This window comes from Phoxinus phoxinus (assembly GCF_949152265.1).
Source record: "Phoxinus phoxinus genome assembly, chromosome: 1".
Lineage (NCBI taxonomy): Eukaryota > Metazoa > Chordata > Actinopteri > Cypriniformes > Leuciscidae > Phoxinus > Phoxinus phoxinus.
Window position 1 is genome coordinate 19,760,652 of NC_136876.1, and position 20,836 is coordinate 19,781,487.

At 41.7% G+C, this 20,836-nt stretch overlaps 1 protein-coding gene across 2 annotated transcripts; it reads right to left on the minus strand.

The window, feature by feature from the left end:
- Window positions 1-623: 623 nt before the first annotated feature.
- Window positions 624-9,125, minus strand: LOC306996885 (uncharacterized protein). 2 transcript variants are annotated; one of them, XM_079609807.1, is made up of 16 exons: window positions 8,360-9,125; window positions 7,986-8,143; window positions 6,761-6,941; window positions 6,388-6,579; window positions 6,180-6,299; window positions 5,951-6,084; window positions 4,781-4,837; window positions 4,645-4,693; window positions 4,336-4,548; window positions 4,093-4,232; window positions 3,932-4,000; window positions 3,157-3,284; window positions 2,965-3,073; window positions 2,713-2,787; window positions 2,344-2,487; window positions 624-1,778 (listed from the first exon to the last, which is right to left on the minus strand). In XM_079609807.1, the coding sequence occupies exons 2-16, from the start codon at window positions 8,127-8,129 to the stop codon at window positions 1,698-1,700; spliced, it is 1,836 nt and encodes a 611-aa protein (XP_079465933.1). In that variant the 5' UTR covers window positions 8,130-8,143; window positions 8,360-9,125; the 3' UTR covers window positions 624-1,697. The 2 variants fall into 2 exon arrangements, with proteins under 2 accessions (XP_079465933.1, XP_079465932.1); XM_079609806.1 differs by having other exon boundaries at window positions 4,336-4,554.
- Window positions 9,126-20,836: the final 11,711 nt, after the last annotated feature.

The window sequence follows — 20,836 nt, forward strand, 5'->3', positions numbered from 1 at the left end:
CATAATTAGTGAAGGTCATTGAATATGAAGACGTGTTTCACAACTATATATCAGCAGTGTTTAGTAACTTGCATAATTATCATTCTCATATATGGTGTAATGAGAGGTGTTTTTGTCCCCACATTTAGATGCATCACAAATGTATTTACATGGCCATTCTATATTCTTTGAATATATCAAAGCTAAGTGGTAGGCTATGACACCCAAAAGGATCTCTTTTTTTTTGGATGTTGGCTTGAGAAGCTGGGACTCGAGCTCGGTTGCATAGTACACAGCTGCAGCATATATCAAAATCAATAAATGATAATTTACCGTCATTGTGTATGTAATAATGTAATCCATAAAAAGGTAACTGTAATCTGATTGAGTATTTTACAAAGTAATATAATTAATCAGAAGTACTAAAGTTTTGTAATCTGATTAATCCAGATCACATGGAATCAGTTACTACCCTGCACTGAATTTATATAATGTGGTAAATGTAATGTTAATGAAAGCCTTCTTTCTTTCTTTCTTTTTAGGTTTCAGGCCCAGTAAAAGGGTCTAGTGAAACATAACATTTTGATGAGTTTACTTACCAGACCTGTCATGATGAGTAAATAAGTGTCACCAGTAAATCTGTGGACAGTGTTTGATCTTTTTTTATTTTGGTGCTTTATTAATTACAGTATGCTCTGTGTTTCAGTGAATCTTACCCTAACATTGTAAAAAAAATTATATATGCTCTTAATTAACTCATTTAAAATAAGAATTTAAGACTTTCTAAACAAGAAAACATTCTCCAACTTTTAAAATAAAGATTATTTTATTTAAGATTATTTTATTTATAAAAACAAGTGACTAAAATCACACATAATTCTGCAATATACAGTACTGTGCAAAAGGCACGTTAGGCACATTTGATATATTTGAAAGCATTCTCACTTTACAACATTTTTATACAAGTGCCTAACACTTCTCACAGTACTGTAACTCTGCGGGAAGGTTTCTTCAAGCGTCTCGGAGATTTTGCCACACTTCTTCTGGATTTATTCTTTCTCTTCTGGATTTTCTGACTTCTGTCTCGGGTTTTTTCTGTTACTTCATGTAATCATCACAGACAGACTCGATGATGGTGAGATCAGATTATATCGGCTGTTGTCAGACTCCTTGTGCATAGAAAAATCTCAAAGGATTATTACAATTAATGGCAAAATAAATGTTTGGAACTATAAACTGATATTTACTACTGACACACTTCAGCAAAAGATAGAAATAACTGGCTTAAAACCATTTTTTGGGGAATGAAAACACTAACGTGCCAAAGACTTTTGCACAGTACTGTATATAAAATTGTAAATCTGCTGATCATTATTTTTGCAATTACAGTATGGCACACTTCCCCTAAAGTACATGGACACTGATTGTGAGTAAGCTCTGTATAAGGAGGAAGAGAAAAAGCTCCTCTGTACAAACATTATCAAATTGCCATTCATAACCCATGCTGAGAACGACATAATACCTGCAAAGGAACAATGGCATTACAGAAAAAAAATATATGAAATATTCCATCCATCCATTCTCCAAGCCACGTGTCCTATGTACGGCTGCAGGATACGAAATAGTGTCCATCTTACATACATTATAATGAAATCTAATGCATATTCAAAGCTGCACAGATCTCCATTGTATCTTTGGTTGGGGGGTTGGTTGGGCTGTTATTGGATATTGAAGATTTTCTGAAACTCCTTCTCGAACATTTTCTTCAGCCTGGCACCCATTTTCCCAAACTTATTCTCCTTTAGAGAGCAAAAGAGAAAACAATACAAAACAAATGTAAAAAAAAAAACACAAAAAAACCCCCAAGTGTCCTCTCTTTTTTGATTAAATATAATGCTAATCACAAAAATCATCAATAATGTCCAAGATATATGTCCATTTATAAAACGGATAGCCCCGATCAGCCTGTCGGGGTTGTATTCGCTATAACAACCGCCTCGCTCTACATTATCCCTTACATATTTTTTGTTGCTGGTGTTTATTTTATGAATAAAAGAAATATTAAAATGAATATTTTTATGGAGTAACCATTTTATAAAAGCAACAAGCCCCTTGAAGCTGTGATTTACAGTGGATTTAGAACAGCTACGGGGGTTTTAGGCACTGCGTCGTGTAACATCGCCCCTTAGCTGTTCTAAATCCACTGTGCAACACGGCTTCAAGGGGCTTATTGCATTAATATAAGACATTGCAAAACAACTACATTTTAATGAGCGTTTGATCTGTATTTTTGGGGGGGGGGGGGGGGGGGGGGGGTTGTTGGTGCTTTATTAATTATGTCCTGTGTGTTTCAGTGAATCTTACCCTATTAAATGTGCTGCAATTCCTGAAAATGAGCAGAAAGTCCGAGACGAACGCTTCAACCGTCTGATACTTGTCACTTTCCATCTTTAGCTTTATTCTATCTAGCCACATTGGCTGAGATATGAACTGAGAGTATCTGGACACCTGGAAGTAAAAACAATTCTGGTTAATCTTTTTTATTTATTTATTTTTCTTCATTTTAAATGTAAAGTTCGCCACCATGGTGAACCAAGTTCACTTGGAAAAAAGTTCATCACCGATTATTCTATTAATAATCAAATTGAAAATACATTAAATGAATTTAAGCATGATCTTTTTTTTTTTAAGTGGTTGTAAAAGAGCAGAGGTTGAAATAAGGAGACATCTTACTGTTTGACATGGATCTTTTACAAACACCTTCTGGGTGTCCTCCTTGTACATAAGTAACAGGAGATAGTGGCAGTGCTAAAGAAGACAAACCACACACACACACACACACACACACACACACACACACACACACACACACACACACACACACACACACACACACAAACACAAAATTAGGTCCATCAATTAATTGTTCTGTAGACAGCTTAAATGTTTGTGGTTATCCTTTATATTATGGTGCCAAGTGTTTACCAATCTGTATTGCGACACAGGGGACCTTAAAGCTTCTCGTTCAGTCATACTACTGGAGTCACGCCATTGCTGACTGGTTCTAAACACGCAAAAGGTACAAATCCATTCCCTACAAGCAAACACACAGGATGAATGTACAACACACATACTTGTTGATTTAATGATTTTGTTTGTTGTTTTTCTGTCTCTCACCCAGACGAGTCTCCTTCTACGGCTGGTAGGTGACAGTGTGAATGAAAAGCTCGTGGACATTCGTCACAACACACCAGATCTCCCCCGGAGTGACACGCGTAACACTCATCATCATTTTTCTGTGCCATCTAGTCACATGACAACACAACATGACATAACATGTTACCATTATCACAGAAATAAGCTCAACGGTATTTAGCTGAGGTCTGTTTTTTTATCCCAGAAGTGAAAGGAAAAAAATAATTTCATTTTTGATAAAGAAACCTAAGCTAATGTTAGTTTATTTGTTTGTTTGGGGGTAATTCTCAATAGGTTTTAGATTCTCGTACTGTAATAGTGTTCTTTCTACTGCATTCAAGTTTTTTTATCAGCAATCAAAGTGCTAAAAATATGAACATGAATACCAACAGATTATGATATCAATAATAAGGGCTTTCTTCAGTTTTACAGTAACAAGAATGGCTTGTCAAAGGAATGGGGGAATTTGCTTAATTATCGTGAAAATAACATCACAATGCAAAAAAGGGTAAGTAAGGGTACTAAAAATAAGTGTCATTCTCTTTAAGCAGAAAATGCATAAAATAAAATAAATTATTTGGACTTTTCATAAGATTCACACTATCTTTAGTTTATGTAAGGGATTTTAATTACAATCCTTCCTTAGTAATGCCTTGTGTGATTAACGCACACATTCAGAATTCAAGTGAATGTCATTCATTATTTTTCTCATGACTGATTATGAATGATAGACATGTCAGTTGAAGATGTTTCTTACTAGGTCGTCTGGTTGAACACTGCATTTCAAACATTCGCACAGAAGAGAATGGATGCGCAGGATCTCTTTCTAAAAATGACAGTAATAAATAAACAAATGCATGAATAAATAATCATGGTTTTTCACTTTTGTATAATTCTATGTTCTATCCAGTTTGATACCTTGTGTAAAAAGTTGAGAGTTTTTCCATGGCACAGTATATCTTTTTTCCAGTGTCCATCAATGAGAGTTGGTTCCTGCTGTACAAATTCCTCCGGAGTGAACCAGCTTTCCTCGGTCCGTATGCACTTCCCACGACTCCCTGCAACATAAAGTACACATAAACACTTCCCACTCAATCCTTACACAGTCAAAACTGCATACACACCGAGTTCTGCAGAACACACTTCCGTGCAGTAATGTACCTGATGCAAACCGGACTTTGTATAGAGTCCCAGTAAGTGAACTGCGTGTGACTGGTAAACAGGGAGCTTGGAAAACAGAGAGATCTGTCATCTCTTCTTCCTCCTCCTCCTCCTCATCCTCAATCCTCCCTCTAAACTCTCTTCCCCCTCCTCTCTCTCTCTGTTCCTCGAAATCTTCAGCATCACTTTCCTCGTCCGAAGTGGAGCTGTGTTCTGAGTCTTGAGGAATAAAACACACGGCTGCATTCAGAGAGACAGCAGAGAGTGTGTGTGTGTGTGTGTGAATGAGCGTGGATGACCGGTGCTCACCTGTGCTGGAGCTCTCGGCTGAGATGACAGGAAACAGCTCTTTCAGGCTCTGCAGGAAGGATCATATTCAACTTAATGAATTTCAAAGGAAAAACGGGAAAAACAAAACCTGACATTGTACGGATAGAGAAAGTACTTTTGGGGCACATTTCCTCTTTCTCCTCTCCATCGGTGGAGCCTCAAGATGCTTCTCCTGAAAGAATGAGAAGGGAAGTGATGTCAGATCACACATGTATCTGAGAGGTCTGCTGTACTTTATGTAGCAACTTATTTACCTCATATGTGACCCTGGACCACAAAACCAGTCATAAGTCGCATGGGTATATTTGTGGCAATAGCCAACAAAACATTTTATGGGTCAAAATAATAGATTTTTCTTTTATGCCAAAAATCATTAGGATGTTAAGTAAAGATCATGATCCATTAAGATATTTTGTTAATTTCCTACCTTAAATTTATAAAAAATATATATATTTTTGTGAGTGGATGCAGCAAAATTGCTAACATAAATGGACAACTTTAAAGGAGATTTTCTTAATATTTAGATTTTTTTGCTCCCGATTTGTATCTCAGCCAAATATTGTCATATCCTAACAAACCTTACATCAATGGAAAGCTTATTTATTCAGCTTTCAGATGATATATAAATCTCAATTTTTTAAAAAATGACACAAGTTTTGTGGTCCAGGGTCACATATGTTTTCATCTTAGATGGTTGATACTAAAATATGTGCTGTACTCCTGTTGCTTTGTTTTAGAAGCAAAAGGTGCATTTTCCCGCACACTAAGGTCTTGTCCAGATCCAGGATCTGTCACCAATTATAATGTTTAAGCCATCAATGAAATAAAGGCTTTTTAACTTTTTTCTACTTGTTTCGAGTGCCTTGGAGTTCCTAAGTTCTTAAAAATAATGCGGGGTCCCATGATCATTTATACTATTATTTATTGGCTTAAATCAGCCTTTTTAAATGACCTGGGATGGTCCCATACAACAACTTTTATTATGAAGAAGCGTATGATAAATTAATAAATGTAAACGAATGCACTATTGACGATGTTAATGGTTTAGACAATACAACACTTTTTTTTTTCTAGCTAATTGTAATACATTTTTTTTAATTACAATTGACTAAAAATCAGCCAATATTATACTACAGGCCTAATCTATAGCTCAATATTACATAGACTATTTATTTATCTAAACATGTATGAAAAAGTACTTCTGCGGCAGACAATGTGTTTCCAGCAAATATAAAAAACCCTATCTGTAACTATTTTACCATCTGCACGTGCCAGCATTATTTACCTCTATGAGTTTCTTAAGCGTTGTGTTTACGCAGCGGATGCTGAGTTTCCAGTTCTTGTATCTTTCCTTCCCCGCAAACTTCTCAAAACCAGATGGAGTGAACCAGCGTTTATCAGACAAAATGCACTTCTCCCCTACAGGAGAGAAAGATTGCATGCATTCAGACCCATAAACAGTATATGATAAATACATTGTAATGAATTATAGCAAAAAGTTAAAGATGGTGAACCTTTAGGCAGTTTGTCCCGATAGAGAGTGCCCTCTTTATCCCCGCAGTTTACAGGCAGCTGAGTTTTATATAAAGGATACGTCCAAATCTCTGGTTTTTCTCCTTTCTTCACGGGAGTTGCTGCGAAAGAGAGAGAAAGGAAGGATACACATATCATACAGGCATCAGACACCAGCGAACTTGGGCCTGCTGTAGTTCAGGGACTCACAAAATGAGGGCTTCTTGTTCTTCTTAGCGGGTGTGGAAGCAGAGGAAGGACCCGGACTGTCACTATCCTCACTTTTTCTGTCTTTATTTCTCTTTCGCGTGCGTTTCCTCTCCTTTCCTTCCTCCCCCTTTCCTTCGCTCTTCTCCGTCGGTGTCTCAACATTCGTAGAATTCTCATAGAATTTGAAGGTGCCTGAGAATAAAAAGATACTAAAACTGAAACTCGTGATCTTCTTAAGTTTCTTAAATCTTAATGATACTAGAATCACACTGCTGTAAATATGAACACATTCTTGATCTGTAATAGTGTAATAATGCAGCATGAGCCTAGTATAGGTCTAAGGTGTAAGCTGATAACAGTGAAAAGCACAGACCGTCCAGCAGGCTGTTTCTGAGCAGGCGTAGCGTCGGGTACAGCTGCAGGATGTGGTCTTGAAACACACAGTCCCAGAACTGATGCATGCACTGGGATTTCTCTTTCTCCAGCCGGTCCAGAACCTCATAGATGCGCTTCTGCGTCTGCTTCTGCTCACGGGAGCGCATCCCTTTCACCTTCTACAGACAAAACAGAGAAGGACATTAAAGAAAACAGAAGTATGGTCAGACGTCTCAGTGCTTACAATAACATATCTGCAGTTCTGCATAATAACTAAATGAATTAGGTAAATCTGTAGTGTGCTTTTACACACCAGCTTTTAAAAGTGGGTGTACTATTGTAAATATGATAATACCATGGTACTTTGATATACATTACAGTTCAAAAGTTTGGGGTCAGTAACATTTTTTGTCTCTTATGCTCATTTATCTGCTCATTTAAATGCTTGGTCTCTTAGGCTGCATTTGTTTGAACAAAAATACAATAAAAACTGTTTGTTTTCAATTTAAAATGACTGTTTTCTGTTTGACTATATTTTCAAATGTAATGTATTCCTGTGATGCAAAGCTGAATTTTCCGCATTATTACTCCAGTCTTCAGTCAGATGATCCTTCAGAAATCATTCTAATATGCTGATGTGATGCTCAAGAAACATTTTATAATTATTATTATCAATGTTGAAGATAACTATATTTGCGGAATCCATGATAAAAAAAAAAATCCAGGATTTTTTTTCATCTGAATTCTTTTTTTTGCAACATTCTAAATGTCATTACTGTCACTTTTGAACATTTAATCAAGCCTCTTTCCTGAATAAAAGTATTAATTTCTTTAAAAAAGAGTGCCATGGTAATGTTTGTTGTTGTAGTTGTTGTTATTGTCCATGTCCAAAAACATAGTATTATTAAGCATAGTATTATTATGGTATAATGACAAAAACATGGCTTTGCCATATTTAAAACAGGCCAATAACTATGGCTGAATGTCCTGAAACAGAACTATTATTGTACCATATCCAAAAAGCATGGTATTGCCATGGTGGTACGTAACCAAAAATTATGTCCATCACCATGACCATACATAATCAAAATGTGATACATAAGTGAAGTCATAATTTTACAATGACTATAAAAGAGATACCGGTACTACTAGACAGATCTGTCATGCATGGGTGGGTTAGCTAGAGAAAGAGGGTATGTGGGGGGTGGGCGTGTTCCTCCTGCCTGAAACAGTTCCTCCGTCATCAGGTCGTGGTCACGCAGCTGAGTGAATAATGCGTGCGGTTGTTCTATGCACGAAATCTCCGTCTTCTTGCGGTGGAGAAAAAGCAGCAACTCGTCGTTCGTTATAAAGTCTAACGGGTCCATCTGGCCGCGGTCTCCTGTTAATTCACAGATTTACAGGGCGACATAAAGTACGTTTAGCAACTTTGCAATATCATGCAGAATAATACAACACAATAGATACAGTTCTGTGTCAAATAGGCTACATAACTACGAAGCAGTCTCACAGTCCTCCAGCTGAATAGGCTGGACATGTTTTGTACAGATTTTTGCTGGCATTAAACGCAACATTTGCATATTTTACTCTTACGTACCTGTCGATGGCGAGCTGTCTGGGAGGATTTATCTGTAGCCTACTTGATACGAGCAGGTCAGAAATAGAAATAGTTGTTTCCAAATCTCCCGCCTGAATGCTACTAAAATGAAACTGGCTCATAAACTTAAAAGTATGCGGAAGTGATGTAGGGAAAGCGAATGTTAACCGTTCAAAGTTCAATACGCAGACTGTTACGTAATAGCACCACGGCGTCGTGTATTAGGTTTCTACATTTCCCCCTTCTTTTTGATAAGGATTTTAATGAAATTGTACGCGTCATAGTTCTGTTAAGTAGGCTACATATCAATAAATGTTCACTTCTTAGATTAAAAAGTTGCACGTTTTAAGTGTATTAAGCACTCATACACATTTCTAGGCTACATTGTAGGCTATTTACCATTTCTTCAATAGGTTAAGTAACTTTTAAGTAGGTTCATTACACTTTTTTTTTAACCCGTCAGTCAAATCCTCAAAATCCTTTCTAAACCCGTTCATTATAAAGATGCGATTCAAAAGAACGAATCGTTCACGCATCCGACATCACTACAGGCGAACCGGCTCAACTGTTCGAGAATGGCATTTCGTACACAACTTGAATTGCTCTGTTTGTAAAATAACTCGAACTCTCCTGCCATCTAACTTTAAAATGAATCACAAGTAGCCTACGTAGCTACTGGGTCGCAAGACCATAAATGATAAATTACTTCATTGAAGTGACCATCGTTTTTGAGGCGTCTGTCCTGTGTCCTGATAGTTGTTTGGGTGTTGTCCACTAGAGGGCGCAATAACCCAGAATAAAAAAATCTTGCGAAATAGCCTCTTGTGAAGCTTAAAAACGTACTCGGTTACTAACGTAACCTCGGTTCTCTCTAGAAGAGGGAACGAGTACTGCGTCGAAGAACGCTACGGGAAAGATATTTCTTTGTCGAGATTGAAGCCTAAAATTAATCCTTAATTTTGTAATAATGTAAAACGCTTTTCTGAAGCATACAACCTAGGCGGAGCAATACAGCTCACCCATTGGCTGCTCTGCCAGAAAAGCACAGCCTATGCGAGGCCAGGACGCTGACCAATGAGGGCGCTTCGCGCCCTTCTGCGTCACCTCCCGCCCAAACAGGCGTGGCCTAGGCCTATAAATACGAGCATAGCTGTCTAACACGCCGATTTTCGTCAATGAAGCGACGCAGCGCGGACACGCACGGCCATGAGACGCAGTACTCGTTCCCTCTTCTAGAGAGAACCGAGGTTACGTTAGTAACCGAGTACGTTCTCTTACGTAGAGTTCTCTCGTACTGCGTCGAAGAACGCTACGGGAACCCCATGTAAAACGCCGTGCGTGCTCTTGGACCGACACAGACACCTAAGGGCGCGCGCGCCCTGGTATACAAGTGCCTACCCCAAGAAGTATAGGGAGAGCGGCTAAATTAGCATCATCCCTTTATAGTAGTGCCTCTTAAGGCATAACAGCATATATATGTAAATATAGATATATATGAGGGGTAATAGCATGCTCAAGGGACACATTGTCAGTGAGTGATGCTTAAACATTGAAGTGACCTGGGCCGCAGCGCGGGGCAGGAACACTTATACACATTAAACATTGAAGTGACCTGGGCCGCATCGCGGGGCAGGAACACTTATACATATTAACATTGAAGTGACCTGGGCCGCAGCGCGGGGCAGGACACTAATACTAGTCTTCTAGACCGAGAGCAGTTTAGCCTGCAACGCAGGAACCTCTAGGTTATAGAACCTAATAAATGTAGACGGGGAGGCCCAGCCTGCCGCCATACAGATATCTTGTAACGAGATTCCGCTATACCAAGCCCATGAAGAGGCCATGCCTCTCGTGGAATGTGCTCTGATGCCCAAAGGGCATTCCAAACCTCTAGATGCGTAGGCTAGCGCAATGGCGTCCACTACCCATCGAGACAGACTCTGTTTCGTCGCGGCTCGCCCCTTGGAGCGTCCGCTGAACGAAACAAAGAGCTGCTCCGTCTGTCGAAAAACAGCGGAGCGGGACACGTAAGCTCTTAATGCCCTGACCGGGCAAAGGGAGCTATTTCCGTCCTCTGAGGCCGGCAGGGCCGACAGGGAGATGACCTGAGCCCTGAACGGTGTGTTGAGGGACTTAGGCACGTACCCATGCTTCGGTTTCAATACGACTACAGAGTCGTTTGGCCCGAACTCCATACAAGAAGCTCTCACTGAGAGCGCTTGCAAGTCTCCCACACGCTTCACTGAAGCGAGAGCCAAAAGAAACACGGTCTTGAAAGACAGGTGTTTCATGTCAACTGAGTGAATAGGCTCGAAAGGGGCCCCTTTCATAGCGTTCAACACTGTAGAAAGGTCCCAAACGGGGACTGAGGCGGGCCTTGGAGGGTTTAACCTCCTGGCGCCTCTAAGGAAGCGGACCACCAGGTCGTTCCTGCCTAGTGAACGGCCAAGCGTTGGATTAACGAACGCTGATATGGCAGCCACATAGACTTTGAGCGTGGATGGGGTTCTTCCCTTATCCAATAGCTCTTGCAAGAAGGAGAGAATCTCCGGTTCTCCACACTGAAGTGGTGACAGACCTTGATCTGAACACCATCCAGAGAACACCGACCATTTGGAAGCGTAGAGCCGTCTAGTAGACGGAGCCCTAGCTTGCTCGATCGTGTCTAACACTCCTCTTGGGAGGTTAGCGGGTACCCGTTTATGGCCCATACGTGTAGGGACCAAAGCTCGGGGTGAGGATGCAGAATCGCGCCCTTGGCCTGTGAGAGGAGGTCTCTCCTCACTGGAATCGGCCACGGGGCAGTACTTTTCAGTCGCATCAAAGCTGGGAACCAGGTCTGATTCGTCCAGTATGGAGCAACCAGTAGTACTGAGCATCCGCTCTCCTTGATACGCTCCAGCACTTGAGGCAGGAGTGAGACAGGAGGAAAAGCATAGAGCGGACGGCGGGGCCAGACTCTGGCCAGCGCGTTCGTGCTCTTCGAAAAGAATTCTGGGCAGTGAGCGTTTTCCTGGTTTGCAAACAGGTCTATTTCCGCTCTGCCGAACGTTTTCCACAGCAGACGCACTGTCTGTGTGTGTAGGGACCACTCTCCCGTAGGAACATTGTTCCGTGAGAGTCTGTCCGGGCCTACGTTCAAGTGGCCTGGCACGTGCATTGCTCTTAACGAGCGCAGGTTGTGCTGGGCCCACACCAGTATGCGTTCCGCTAACCTGAATAGGTTTCGGGACCTCAGGCCACCCTGGTGGTTTATGTAGGCTACTACCGACACGTTGTCCGAGCGGACCAGGACGTGGTGTCCTTTTATCCGGGGACAGAAGCGCCTCAGCGCAAAGTCCACCGCCATCATTTCCAGGCAGTTCATGTGCGGTAGTTTGGCTCGCTCTGCCCATTGGCTAAAGAGCGGTCTGCCGTCGAGCAGTGCTCCCCAACCTGAGGTGGACGCGTCCGTGGACACCACCTTCAGGCTCGAGGAAGTCCCCAGGGTTACACCTGACCGGTACCAGTCTGACGCTCTCCATGGTGTCAGGGCTGAAATGCATTCCTGAGTGACCTTGAGGCGATAACGACCGTGTAACCCTGCTCGGCGCGGTACGCGCGTTCTCAACCAGAACTGTAGTGGGCGCATGCGCAGCAGGCCCAACTGCAGCACTGTAGAGGCTGAGGCCATGAGGCCCAGCATTTTCTGAAATCTCCTGAGCGGCACTATGTGGCCGCTGCGGAAGGATTTCGCCATTTGCAGGGTATTTCGCCTGCGCTGTGATGACAGGCGTGCTGTCATAGACAGTGAGTTCAGATCCAGTCCTAAAAAGGAGATCCTTTGACTGGGAAACAGTGAACTTTTCTCCCAATTGACTCTCAGACCTAAGCACTCGAGGTGATCGAGTATTAGTGTCTTGTGGTGAGCGAGTTCTGACGGCGACTGAGCTAGAATCAGCCAATCGTCCAAATAGTTCAGAATTCGAACGCCTCGGAGTCTCAGGGGTGCCAGCGCCGCGTCCATGCACACTGTAAATGTACGAGGTGCTAGAGACAGGCCGAATGGCAGGACTGTGTACTGATATGCCCGGCCCTCGAAGGCGAATCTCAAAAATCGCCTGTGACGTGACGCAATTTGTATGTGAAAATACGCGTCCTTCAGATCTATCGCCATAAACCAGTCTCCTCGGCGGATTTGCGCGAGGAAACTTCTGGTCGTGAGCATTCTGAACTTCCGCTTTGTTAGCGTTTTGTTCAGACGCCTTAGATCTAAAATGGGTCTGAGACCCCCGTCTTTTTTCGGTACCAGGAAATATCTGCTGTACAGACCCCCTTCGCTCTGAGATAAAGGCTCTATGGCCCCTTTGCTCAATAGCTTCGCTATTTCGGCTCGAAGTAGATGTGCTACTTCTGTTTTCACCGTGGTTTCGACTTTCTCCGTGAAACGGGGAGGGCGTCGATGAAACTGTAGCGAATAGCCTCTTTTTATAGTCTCTAGCACCCATTCTGAGACCCCGGGAAGTCTTTCCCATGCATCTGCACGTGTGACTAGGGGTTGAATGTAATCTGGGCCCTGGTCGCGAAATGGCGGCGACACGAGAGCAACCGTGTGCTGTGACATGGACGCCGTGGCGTGTGAGGCGGGGGGCATGTTTAACACAGTATGCATCCCGCGCGCGCTCGGCTCTCTGTGTCGAGAGAGAGCGCGCGGGACGAGTCCCGTAGGGCTCGTTATGCTTGTGAATAAACGTGGGCGCTTGGTGGCGGGCACATTTATAACACCGGGGACACTGTGTTTGTGTACTGACTGACCGTTCGTTAGTTTCGTTTTTACAGAAAACCGCGGAACGTGCAGTGTGTAGTGGTTGTGGGCACTTGGCAGTGGGTCACGCTCACTACATGTAAAACACAATCGGCATGAGCCGATTTTATGTGTGCAGACCCTGTGTTGTTCAGGGCTGTGCTTGCACGGGTTGAAAAACCGGGCTCTGGTCGCGAAATGGCGGCGACACGAGAGCAGTCGTGTGCTGTAACATGGGCGCCATTGCAGCGTGATGCGGGGGCGCGCTTAATCGAGCGGGCAGCCCGCGCGCGCTCTCAGCTCTCTCAGCTGAACGAGAGAGCGTGCGGTGCGAGCCCCGTACGGCTCGGCATGTTTGAGAATAAATGTGGGTGCGTGAACGCGGGTACATTTATAGCACTGGGAAGTACTGTCTATTAGAACTGACTGACCGTGCATTGGTTTCGTTTCATAGAAACCGTGTGACATGTAGCTTGTAGTGATTGTGGGCGCTTGAAAACGGGCACGCTCACTACATATAATGCACAATCGAAATGAGTCGATTTATGTGTGCAAGCCCTGTATTGTGCGGGGCTGTGCTTGTGTGTACAAATGGGCACTGGGTCGTGGGCATACAGTTACACACATTACATCATCGGCCATGGCCGGGACACCGTGTAGCACAGAGAGTACTGTCTATCAGAACCGACTGACCGTACATTCGTTTCGTTTTTACAGAAACCACGGGACATGCAGTGTGTAGTGATTGTGGGCACTGAAAAGCGGGCACGTTCACTAACTTACATGTGAAGCACAACCGACAGGAGTCGATTTTATGTGTGCAAGCCCTGTATTGTGTAGGGCTGTGCTTGTGTGTATGAATGGGCACTAGGTCGTGGGCATTACGGATACACACATTACACCATCGGCCGTGGCCGGGACACCAGTAAATACATTTTCAGATTTACCTGGGGCGTCGTGAAAACGGCGTCTGTGTGCAGGCAAACGGGCATTGATGCCGATTTGGTGACTGCAAAATACACTGGCACGGTCGCGAATGTTGGGACTGTGCGAGCGAGACATTTTAGTGAAATCCGGCCGCGGCGGGATTTTAACACTGTAGCTTTCCTCGAAGCAGAAATGCGCATCCTGGCTGAAAACGGGGCTTTCCGGGACTCCGCGATTTCTTCGTGAATTCAGGAAGAAAAAGGCGCGGGTCGTGAGGACGGTAACGTACGTTCCTCTGCAGAAAAGCAGCCATCCAGCCGGTAAGCGCATCGATGCTGGTCTTTCTCCGTCGACGCTCACGAGCGGCGGGGGAGGGGAGATCCTCGGAGCTCGCCCATCCCTCGCTACCCGAAGCGAGGAGAGAACAGCAGTCGTCCTCCACAGACACGGCTTCATCTTCCTCGTCCATGACGGACGCGGCGGCACACAGCGGCCCTTGTCCGTCGGTCAGAGAGTCCAGCGAAGCGGGCGGAGAAGCTGGCGGCAGCAGCGGCGAGCACCTCGTGGTGGAGGGAGGTTCCGGGCTCTGCTAAGCACGGCGCTTTTCACGGCGCGGCACTACAGCGGGCGGAAAAGATGCAGCTTCAGTAAATGAACGCCAGGCGAGTCCGCAGAGTCACCGTAGGCATCAAATTACAGTGATGGCAGCCGCCATCGACGAGAGCTGAAGCTGCGTGATCATCACCCAGGCAGGAAACACAAGCACGTGGTCCCCGTCGCTGAGCGGGGCTCTACACGAGCCACAGGAGGTGCGAGACATCTTGAAAAAGACGCTCGGCTCTTTTAGTGTGGAAAAACTGTGTGACGCGACGGCGAACACACACACAAAACACACACACATAATGTAAAGGATATTCCACGCCGGAGAAGCGCAGCAGGGAACGGCGGCTGAAGGCGGCAATGACCAGCGGCTTCAGGTAAGGGCTCGTCCTGCTGAGGTGCTTGTTCCAAACGGCTGTGGCGGCTCGAATCCAATCCAGCGATGCGTGCAGCTTCGTGAATTTAAGAAAATCGGCGTGTTAGACAGCTATGCTCGTATTTATAGGCCTAGGCCACGCCTGTTTGGGCGGGAGGTGACGCAGAAGGGCGCGAAGCGCCCTCATTGGTCAGCGTCCTGGCCTCGCATAGGCTGTGCTTTTCTGGCAGAGCAGCCAATGGGTGAGCTGTATTGCTCCGCCTAGGTTGTATGCTTCAGAAAAGCGTTTTACATTATTACAAAATTAAGGATTAATTTTAGGCTTCAATCTCGACAAAGAAATATCTTTCCCGTAGCGTTCTTCGACGCAGTACGAGAGAACTCTACGTAAGAGAACCCATAGTAGGCCTAGGCTACGTAAAATAAAATATAAATAACTCCTAACTCCTAGTTAGTTTCTCTTGTTATTTGTGTGGTGTTTATTGTGCACATTATGTTATTTAGTTAATGTTTACTGCATTATTTTGTCATTTTTATTACCTCTATGGTGTTAAACATAAAACCACTCTCCTCTGTTGCTGGAGAAGTTACTTTGGGTCAAACTTTAAGTCATCCTGTACAATAACACATTTTAATAGATCAAATAGGTTGGTATATTAACATCATTTGATTTAATATGAGCCGTGGACCCGTGGTATTTTGTATTTTGTGGACAATCACCTGTATCCTCAAGATTTTCTTAACAACACTCAACATTTGTGTTACTTGTTTATCTTTCTTCATATATATTTCAGAATGGCTGTTTTGGAGAATGACAAAATAAAATATTTAACAAATGAAGCAGAGAATAGTGGCACATCTGTCAGCCCCCCTGAACAATAAGTTTACTGTATGTGTGGTGAAGGGATAGTTACTCACGTCGTTCCAAACCTGCACAAGTTTTTTCTTCTTCTAACTCAAAAGAAGAATTCTATGCGAATGTGCAATTATATAGAAGCCACACACACACACACACACACACACACACACACACACACACACACACACACACACACACACACACACACATTTTGTTTTATGTTTGGACCTTTCGTTACAGCATGAAAACATTTGTCTTCACAGGTGTGTACTTTCCCACTTCATTCAGCTTTAACTCAGAATTATGTATGTGAAATACAATGTTCTTTATCATTTTTTTATGTTTACGTTTGGTCATTTGAAAAGTCTCAGAAAGTCTCTGGATGGCCAAACCCCCATAAGTATAGACTAAATAATGTAATATAAGGAGTTAAAAGGGATATTTTGCCTGTAGAGGAGGCAAGTCTTTCATAAATGACTTTCTGTCCCCCACTAAGGTGTGAAGCTCTAGTAGGTCTGGGATCCTTTTTAATGCAAATTCCAAAAGTTAGTTCATGTCTTCTTTTGGAGAATCTTGGCATAGTTAAAGTTCACCCAAATAGAACAATTCTGTCATCACCCTTATGTTGTTCCAAACCTGTACGCCATTCTTTCTCTTGTGGAACACAAAAGACGATATTTTGAAAAATATCAAAATGCTTTTGTCAATATATTATGAAAGTCAATGAGACCCCAAAACTTTCAAGCTCCAAAGAGGACATACTGTAGGCTATATACCGTTTTCTGAGAGGTGACAGGAACAAATCAAAATCTAAGCCTCTAAGTCTTTATTAGCATGCATTGATAAATGTTTTGATTTGATTCTAAAGTGAATAAAGGCACATTTCATCACAAACTGCACCAGTTATTCTGCTAGAGAACTGATTCATGCATCTAAAAATCACCCTGACGCAGTTTAATATTGAAGAAATTGAAGCCACGCAGCACAATACATCAGTGTCAGATCAGACAGATGTGGGCTCAACAATAAACATCAAGATGTGCAATCAAACACCTTCTGGATGTATATTCAGTATCTGTGAACAAAACCCTGCAGGTGCTTTTCCTGATATTTTTGATATTTTAGGTGCAAAAATCTAACATTTGTTCTAATGAACAATTTTTAGTTAACTTTACTTGATGTCTTAACCTAATTGAATAATAGCAATCTGTACTATTTGCACACTATGCCTTTGTTACTCAGAAAACCCAAGTTAAGATTAATTGATTGGTTTGATACCATTTTAGCAAGCAAAAGCGATTCTTTTTTAAGGCAAGGCCAGTCTTAATAGATTTTTACCAATTTCCTCCACCTCTGCAGTTATCTTTCCCCTTAGTTGCATTCACTCATTTTCTAAAGCCATCTTGAATGTTGAATTGTCAATACAACTTAAAATTGTGAGGGAACATCACAAAAAATTGATGTTGATTTCAGTTTGAAATGACACTATTCAGTTCACTATTATGGGGATTCGTGTTCCCTTTGGTTGGGCACTTGGAACTTAATTTATGTCACTATAATTTCATTCCAACTGATGCAGCGATGCAACAAGAAATCACAGTTATTTGTGGTTTCGAAGTAATAAATAGGTTGCTTTTAAACGGTGACCAAACTTCAAACTAGATCATTAGTCTACTTTTCATGTAGAATTATGATCTATTAAACCATAGCTAACACGTATGTCATAGACACCTGGCAAAACATTACACTTTTAATTGGGTTTATATAACCCCAGTTGCCACAATAAAATTGACCTGGCTTGAGACATCAACATTCAGCATGTAAAACATAACAATGGTAACAGAGAAACGTTATATTTATTAACTGTAACAATAACAAGTAAGGTTGGGATTTTTCAGTGTATTTAGGCCTAGTATTTACTTCATGTGCAATTATTTCCCATGTGCAATATTACAAGACTTCCAAAGAGATTTTTTACAAGATGTCTTCTAGCCATTACCTCCGTTAGTTCTCATACTGTCTCTTATTTGCACAATACACATATTCAAACTCGCCACATTGCGATCGTTTAAATGACTCATGAGAACCAATCTCATGTGGGATCACTGAAATCAATGGTGTGTGACATGCTTTGATGCAGCGTATTTGAACATACACACCATTCCAAAGTTTGGGGTCAGTTAAGAAATGAATGGGCCTTCTTTTATTCAGTATGCATGCATTTATTTGATCAAAATGACAGTAAATACATTTATAATGTTACAAAATATTTTGATTTCAAATAAATGCTGTTCTTTTGAACTTTCTATGTTGATAGATTTTGTATTTTCAGTCATCAGATTCATTTACATTGTGACTGTGTATCAGATGTAATCCACTGTCTGTGTCTGCAAAGGTGTGTGCCAAATGGCCCATACCGATGAAAGGCCCATTCAGATGTATGGCCCACAGAAACTGATTGGTGTGAATGAATAAAAAGAGTCAGCATTGCTCAGAGTGGATTAACAAGATCGATCTCCTATGGGAGGTCAGGTTTCTATTGTTTGTAGCCCATAGGCTACGTCTTCATGTATAAAGTTCTGTCTCACAAACAGAACTTTGGGTTGTTGAAGGGCGACATGATAACATCGCTGCTGAAGGACTGCTACACTACAAACCTTCAATAAATTCTTCTCCCCACAAGAACTCTGGTCAAGCTTACTTATTTTATGTAGAGAAATCAAATACATTGACGAGCCACCCATGCCACTGGTTGGCCAAGTACAGCAAACTCTAACAATGCCATCAAAGAATCCTGACAAAAATATTAAGTATAGCACAAGTGTTTTCAATGTCCTCCTGGGACCCAGGAATAGACTTTTGTCCACTGTAGTGATATTTTAGTAAATTTCTCTGACACCATACATGTCACAGTCCTGTAAAGAGCACACTCAGGGCTTTTCATAGATACCAAATGTTTGGAGGTTTCACCATGAAAACAACTTCTCCTTGGTCTTTAAAAATGTCTGGCATTAATTTAGTGATCAAATGTAGCACTCTTATGGAAATATGATCATATATCTTAATTATAATTTAAATCGGACTACTTTTCAAATTGTATTTAATAAACCAACATCTCAGGAAGACGTTATGGGGTTTCAAATCAAAAAATGACTTTCTGTTACAGAACAGGGCTTTCATACACGTCCACTGTAGAGGACATCAGGACTTAAATCATGTTTATCAGGCATTTTGGGGGACACAACAAGTGGATATGGAAATAATTCAACATCAATATTCCTATGAAATATTAGATACTATAATTAAAATGTTGCTAATTATTACTCCAATTATTACACTTCTTTTTTCATAAAATGTTGCTCCAAGAACACATTAATGTGCAAATCAGATACAGTGTATAGATACATTGCATTGAATGGGAATATTCATTTATGGCCATATTACCCACATATTGCATAAAGTAAAATGGTGTATCAATGCATTCCGTTAATCTTTCATAACATAGTTGAGAATCTTTATACAAATTTTGGTTAAACAAAATCCTGAAATCCCAAAATGTATTGGTGATTGAAAAAAGAAATCCCATTGTTTTTGCCTATACATATAATTTCATGTAATTTTATTTTTTAAACAACTGAGTCCTGGTATGGTATCCATAGAACAACATATGCACAACATAGTAGGACATAGCACAACATATGAATAAAATATCATTTTTCAAAAACCTTTTTTTCCCTGGGTCGACACTTCTTTCCAAAACATTACACACAATTTGCCAACCCCAAACTTTGGAATGGTAGAGCATGAGATTTGAGAGCTGAAGAGGATTGATTGATTGATTGATTGATTGATTGATTGATTGATTGATTGATTGATCAGTCTGAATTTCAGTCTGTTCTTCACACAAAGCTATCAAATTACTTTAGAGGGTGTGAAATACACACAACAACACAATCATACAAGAAAGACATGCGTCTGTAAAGAAATAAGGGCGAGTAAAGGATAGCAGAATTTTCTAATTGAGTGAGCTGTCCCTTTAAAATGCAAATATAAGTTTCTTCTCAGAGAGTAATGAAAAGACATGAGAACCAAACCGGAGACGTCAGGCTCCCTCTCAACATGACCGCATCAAACGGCACTTGACGTCAGAAATCCTGGAATTAAGAAAACATACGCACATGATCAGATCGCTATACGCAGCCTAAAGCCAGACCTCTGCGTATCTCAAAAGATCCTTTACATAACATGCAGCAGTTGTAAAAGAAGAGACCTGGGAAATCAGCCTTTAAAGCACCGGCCAACTGGCAGGAGCGGATTTGACATGCCTTTATCCTTAAAGTGCGGAGCGCAGACACGATCCACCGCATCATTAATTCAGAGGCCGATCCCCAGTGGAAAATCACTTTGTGTGGCTTTTGCGTCTCCACACACACAACTCAACTCATCTTGCACAACAGATGCACAGCTACCCTAAAGCACAAACAAATTACCAAGATGTTACTAATTAATCTAGTGCACTCTAAAAGTAGGAAAAGAGTAGACTATTAATTGAAATAGACTATTATTTCTATAGTGTGAATAGTATTTTCTGTAAGCATGAAATAGCTTAATAAACTAGATTGACAAAAATGGACAGAATGGCTGTTAGGCCTAAGTTTAGAATGAAGCATTCAAAGACAGAATTAAGTTTTTGGCCGATTAGGAAGTTGTGTGTGGAGTGATGAATGAAACAGGAGTTATATGTTGATGAGCAATGTCTTCGTAAATCTACTGAGAAATATAATAATAAGTGCATACCACAGTGAAGTATGGATGACGAGACTGTGTCGTGTGTGGAGCCTCTTTAGCTGCTGGTATGTGTGAGATACTTGCACTGTGAAAAGTCATTTGGAGTGCAGGAGAATATTTCAGAATGGCTTGCTTCCCATACTA

Coding starts and splice junctions, on each gene's coding strand:
- LOC306996885 (XM_079609806.1), bottom strand. CDS start 8,129: ATGGACCCGTTAGACTTTATAACGAACGACGAGTTGCTGCTTTTTCTC. Junction 4,233..4,335: donor CAAAGTCCGGTTTGCATCAG/GTACATTACTGC, acceptor TTTATGTTGCAG/GGAGTCGTGGGAAGTGCATA. Junction 2,488..2,712: donor TAAAAGATCCATGTCAAACA/GTAAGATGTCTC, acceptor TTTTACTTCCAG/GTGTCCAGATACTCTCAGTT.